Source organism: Wyeomyia smithii, chromosome 2 (assembly GCF_029784165.1).
Source record: "Wyeomyia smithii strain HCP4-BCI-WySm-NY-G18 chromosome 2, ASM2978416v1, whole genome shotgun sequence".
NCBI classification, from domain to species: domain Eukaryota; kingdom Metazoa; phylum Arthropoda; class Insecta; order Diptera; family Culicidae; genus Wyeomyia; species Wyeomyia smithii.
Genome location: NC_073695.1, coordinates 166,126,529 through 166,132,581, shown reverse-complemented (window position 1 = coordinate 166,132,581; position 6,053 = coordinate 166,126,529). Strand labels below are relative to the sequence as shown.

At 45.2% G+C, this 6,053-nt stretch overlaps 1 protein-coding gene across 1 annotated transcript; it reads left to right on the top strand.

Annotated features, from left to right (window-relative positions):
- The first annotated feature begins 5,335 nt into the window (after positions 1–5,335).
- LOC129720185 (uncharacterized) lies at positions 5,336–5,830 on the top strand. Its single transcript, XM_055671622.1, has one exon. It carries the CDS (start codon positions 5,336–5,338, stop codon positions 5,828–5,830), a length of 495 nt encoding a protein of 164 aa, XP_055527597.1.
- Positions 5,831–6,053: the final 223 nt, after the last annotated feature.

Sequence of the window (6,053 nt, the reverse complement as noted above, 5' to 3'; positions counted from 1 at the left end):
ATCGGTATGAGAATGTGTGGTTGGCAAATATATTGGTGTTACGTAATATGTTTAATTTGTACGTTCGACCAGTTGAGCGAACACCGCCTGCATGCTACCATCGCGGCTACCCCGCACGGCGGTGACACAAACACCATTTCAGCTAAATTAGCTATAAAAAAGGAAACGCGAATAAGAGAGAACTGTCTGTATCGTAAAATCAGTGCTGTTGTTTCTTTAGTTGATAGCTGAAAGTAAAATGAATAAAGCTCGAAACAATTTAACTTACCGAGTTGCATTACTTACCTGTGGACACCTCAAACGTACGGACCTGTGAAAAACCTTACCCCAAGGAACTTACCTTTTATCCTCTGGCCGTGTGAAACGGATAGTGACGCCGGTGAGCAATTTTCTTTGAGTGAAACATAGCTGGTGCCGGATTTCTGGTTTCAGGTTTGCACAATCACGATCGCCATCGCTTTCCGACGCGTCATTTTTTCCTGCCGTTTTATAGTCGGGCGCCACCGTTGCTAGTTTTCAATTGCTTCTGGTCCACCATCGAGGAATATATTATCGTTGGGACAATTCCGCCAACGTTTTGTGCTGTCACAAAGGGGTTGAATTTATTTTATACAAGGCTCAATTGATTTGGGAAGAAGGTGAGTTTCTATCCAAAATTCTTCCGTGCATCTCCGGGTACGCTTTAGATTTGCGTGTTTCTTTTTGCTATTTTTTCTTCGGTTCGAGTTTTGTGGTATTTTTGCTGTGGCACACGGCCGGCAAACGACAATTCTACGTCATCGTTCAGCCATCTCTCAACCTGTGAGAATTTGGATCAACGTTCCTGTGATTCTTTGCGAAGTTTTTGGAAAAGTTCTTCCCGTTCAATTGGACGCAAGGTCCATCTGCAGCTCTTGAGCCTGCAGTGCCATTTTGCTTGGAGATTTCTTTTGGAAAATTGTTCAAGCCATCAACTGGACGCAAGGTCCATCTATCGTCGTCCGGCTTACAGCGCCATTTTGTTTGCCATACGGAGACATTGTTGCGACCGCTTACCGCTTGCCATTGTTGTAGACCTGCTTTGTGTGCCGGTTTCTTTGGAGCATCGGATTGGCGCACTACTTTCGGTTCAATCTTCGTTGCACTGGGTGTGCTTTTTGTTCCTGATTTTTTTTAATATTTTCAAGGCACTACTTGCTTTGGAAAAGGTGAGTACCTTTTCAAGCTGCTACTGTCCTGTGTCCGGGTCTATCGTGGTTATTTTTTCGGTTATTTTCGCAGTTTTAATCATCATCTTCGTTTCTGATTTCATCGACTGAGGCGGAAAATGGTGGACGGCCAGCGAATTATTCTGCTGACGACAAAGCGAGCGACGATGATTGCAGCACTGGGTTGGGCTGAGGCATTCCTGGTGGGCTACTGTGATCAACGATACGCTCCGCAGATACCGTTGAGGCTCGAGTATATAAACAACATCTGGGCTACCCTGAATGAAGTGCAATCAAAGCTGGAGGCATGCGCAGATACTGATGAAGGTATGGCAGTGCATGAAATAGTCCGCGCTGAATTTGAGTCGCAATAAAAGCATCTTTAATCACTAAATTGCCTCCTCTTCCTGTTAACACCACATACCCTCAACCCCCGCATGTTTCTACTGCACTCTGGTATAAAACTGCCGACTATTTCGCTTCCGGAGTTCGATGGGGATTATCAGCAAAGGTTGATTTTCCACGATACTTTTTTGGCACTGATACACAACAACGCTCGCAGATCTCCCAGATGGTCTTGAGGTACGATGCGGGCCTAACAAGCCAGTCGTCGTAGATTCGAGTCTCGGCTCGGGAGAGACTGTTAGTGTTAGTAGGATCGTAGCGCTAGCCCCGCAATTGTCCTGCACACTTAATCCAAAAAAAGTCGTTCGGTAATTTTTTTTACAATAATCCATCGGTAAAGTGTAATAATACCGGCATTCCTGCAAAAAAGCATCAAATTAACGACTTTCCTGTGAGATCTGTAAGTTTTACCATAATTCTGTCAACTGTTACCGAAAAATTTGTTTAATTTTACATTTACCGAAATTTGTATAACTTTTTAACGAACAACCTGTAAAAATGCCAAATTGTGAATGTGGTGGCCATTTTTCTCATACGTGCAATCGTGCAAGACGCGAATATTTTCTACTGGTGCTGCTGATTTGTTTTAATTGTTGTGTGTAAACATAGGATATTTATAATTTGGAAAGTGTTAATGGATGTACGAGTCGCTAGCATTTTTCGTAAGTAATCTAAAGTAACTGTAACTGTAAGTAAGTAACTGAATTAACCAGTTTGATTTTAGACGGTACCGGCAGGCTCATTTATAACCGACTTTTTCTGCCACCGGTATTTTTTACAGGTGCGTTCGATGTTTTTGTTCATTTTTCAAGTTTCTTTCGGTAAATTTTACTGGCTGCTCGGTTTGGAACATTACCAAAAAGCTGCGAAAATTACCGACCACTCGGTTGGTGGTTTCACAAACTGTTCGGTAATTTTCGAAAACACCGAAGATTTCACCGAACGTTCAGCTGTTGAGATTCCGGTAAAATTTTACCGAATTCGGTGTTTTATTTTAAGTGTGTGTACATTAAACAGTCGGCTGCGAAGTCTGTGTATGAATGAACAGAAGGTCAAGTTCCGAATCGGAATGTAACACCAAGGCTTTGCTCTTTACACAACAACGCTGATGTTCCATCTATTCAAAAATTTCACTATTTAAGGGCAGCCGTCAAGGAGGAAGCTGCTCGATTGATTGAATCTATCGCTACTAGTTCCACTAATTATGAGCTGGCTTGGCGCACATTAGAGGGCAGGTATTCAAATGATTATCTTCTGAAGAAGCGACATTTGCAGGCTTTGTTTGTTATTCCACGTGTTCAAAAGGAGTCCGCTGCTACATTGCACAGTTTGGTCGACGAGTTTGAGCGGCATACGAAGATTCTACCCCAGCTTAGGGAACCAACGGACGAGTGGAGTACCATACTAGAGCATTTACTATGTACGCGATTGCACAACGACTCATTGAGGGCATGGGAGGAGCATGCTTCTACTGTTGAAAATCCAAATTTTCATTGTTTAGTTGACTTGTTGCAGAGGCGTATTCAGGTTCTTGAATCAATATCCGTCAACGATCATGCCACTGGAAGTTAGACCACCCCGAGCATCAACCAGGTTGCTAATTATAATCGAAGGCAATCCCAATTTCGGCTCTCGGCTGTGCCACAACTGCCTGAAAGGGAACCATTTGGTCGCTTTGGAGCTCAACTGCAGGAAGTGTAACCAGCGTCATCACACTCTTCTGCATTTAGAGAAATCTGGTAACATTCAACGTTCCGGTAATGATTCTGCATCTCACTTAGTCTATCCCGCTAGCTCGAATACACAATCCGCCTCGGCTTCTCAAGCAATTCCGTAAAGCATCGGACATCTGTTCCTGCTACGGAGATAGTACCAGTCGTTGAAACCAGTGCGCCAGTTCAGCAACCTGCTGAAAACGTTTTTCTCCTAACGGTCGTCGTCAACGTCATTGATGCGTATGGGCGTGCGCATCCTGCGCGCGCTCTGTGGGACAGCGCGTCTAAGCCAAACTTAATTTCCAACCGATTGGCCCGCATTCTTCGTTTGAAGTGGGAGTCCGTTAACCTCACTGTTCAAGGGGCTAGACAGATGTCGAAGATGATCCTGTAATCATTATTTGCTACTGTAACTTCCCGGAAGCAGAGCTTTTCTTGCGGCGTAGAGTTTTTGGTCATGGACAAGGTAACCGCAGACCTTCCTGCACAATTCGTATCAACAGCTGAGAGGAATCTACCCACAGATATCTTTCTCGCTGGTTTTGCTTTTAACAAAAGTCAGCCGATATACATGGTAATCGGAGTTAAGCATTTTAAAAGTTACTTTCCGTCTTCAGATCGCATGCAGCTACGAGAAAATTTACCTCTGTTGGTGGATAGCATCTTCGGTTGGGTAGTAGCGGGGTCTGCTGACTTAGCGCCATCAACTTCCCAGCAAGCTTCGTGCCGCGTAGTGGCCGTGTCGATGATAACGCTAGAGGTAAGCATCGCGCGCTTTGGGAAGACAAAGGATCTGCCCACCACTGACAACTATTCAGGCGAGGAGCGGCGGTGCGAATCTTTCTTTACGTCGACGGTCGCCGGAACCCGGTCTACCTCGCAAGCCAGTTTTCGCCATCATGCTAGGAGAATCTAGGGCAACCGCTCAACGTCTCGCTGGACGAATCCCGAATGATACTTCTTGGCAGCGCATTCTGTGGCGTTTCTCAGCTGACAATCCCATTCAAATTTATGAGCTTCTGACGGTCACCTACGGGCTTGCTCCTCCCTCGCTCCTCGCCACTCGTACTCTTCAGTAAGAATTTTCATGTAGACGACTTCATTGGTGGTGCGCAGACGGTCAAAGAAACCAGCAAGCTTCGTGCATAGCTAAGCGAGTTGTTGGCAGAGGGTGTATTCGATCTACGAAAATGGACTTCGAACCGGCTCGAAGTACTGAAAGGGGTGCGAGAGGATTAAATACGAAACCATCAAAGCGTTAGGCATCAACTAACGAGGATTTTCTGCGTTTCTATTCCCAGGTACCGCCCAGCAATCACATTTTTACGAAACGGTCAATTTTATATACGATTGCTAAACTTTTTGATCCGTTGGGTTTTATTGCTTCCGTCGTAGTGAGAGCAAATTCGTTATGCAGGAACTATGGCTGCTGTCGTGTGGTTGGGATGATCCGGTTCCCGATAATCTACAGAAAAGATGGGAAAAATACCAACAGGAGCTGCCCAAAATTTTTGCCTATCGCATCCCTTGTTACGCCCTTCTACCCAATTCTACAGTGCAACTACACACCTTCGCTGATGCCTCCGAATCTGCTTACGAGGCCTGCACATACGCCTACTGTGAAGATCCGCAGGGGATCGTACGGATACAGCTTCTTGCCTCTAAGTCCCGAGTCGCTCCGCTGGAGCGGTTAACTATCGCTCGTCTTGAGCTGTGCGCTGCGGTTCTGGCTGCGCATCTGCATCACAGGATAAAACCTGCAATTGACATCGGTATTTGTTCCTCATATTTTTTGTCCGATTCATCCGTCACTCGCGAATGGCTTCGAAGTACTGAAAGGGGTGCGAGAGGATTAAATACGAAACCATCAAAGCGTTAGGCATCAACTAACGAGGATTTTCTGCGTTTCTATTCCCAGGTACCGCCCAGCAATCACATTTTTACGAAACGGTCAATTTTATATACGATTGCTAAACTTTTTGATCCGTTGGGTTTTATTGCTTCCGTCGTAGTGAGAGCAAATTCGTTATGCAGGAACTATGGCTGCTGTCGTGTGGTTGGGATGATCCGGTTCCCGATAATCTACAGAAAAGATGGGAAAAATACCAACAGGAGCTGCCCAAAATTTTTGCCTATCGCATCCCTTGTTACGCCCTTCTACCCAATTCTACAGTGCAACTACACACCTTCGCTGATGCCTCCGAATCTGCTTACGAGGCCTGCACATACGCCTACTGTGAAGATCCGCAGGGGATCGTACGGATACAGCTTCTTGCCTCTAAGTCCCGAGTCGCTCCGCTGGAGCGGTTAACTATCGCTCGTCTTGAGCTGTGCGCTGCGGTTCTGGCTGCGCATCTGCATCACAGGATAAAACCTGCAATTGACATCGGTATTTGTTCCTCATATTTTTTGTCCGATTCATCCGTCACTCGCGAATGGCTTCGATCACCACCGAATCGCTGGCAAACGTTTGTTGGAAATCGCGTTTCAGAGTCTCAGTATTTCACTCATGACTATCGCTAGAACCATAAACCATTGAACCATTGAACCATTGTTAGAAATAGTCCAATTTCAAACTTAGATTTAATGGCCGAAAACTCAACAGCTGATAAATTCAGCGAAATGTTTTACAAGTTTTCGGCAAAATTTTCGAGAACTTCGGCAAATGGAATGTCAATGCCTGCTGGTTTACGGTAAATCGATATATTTGCTGAATGTTCGTCGAAATAAATTGCTGACATTTGTT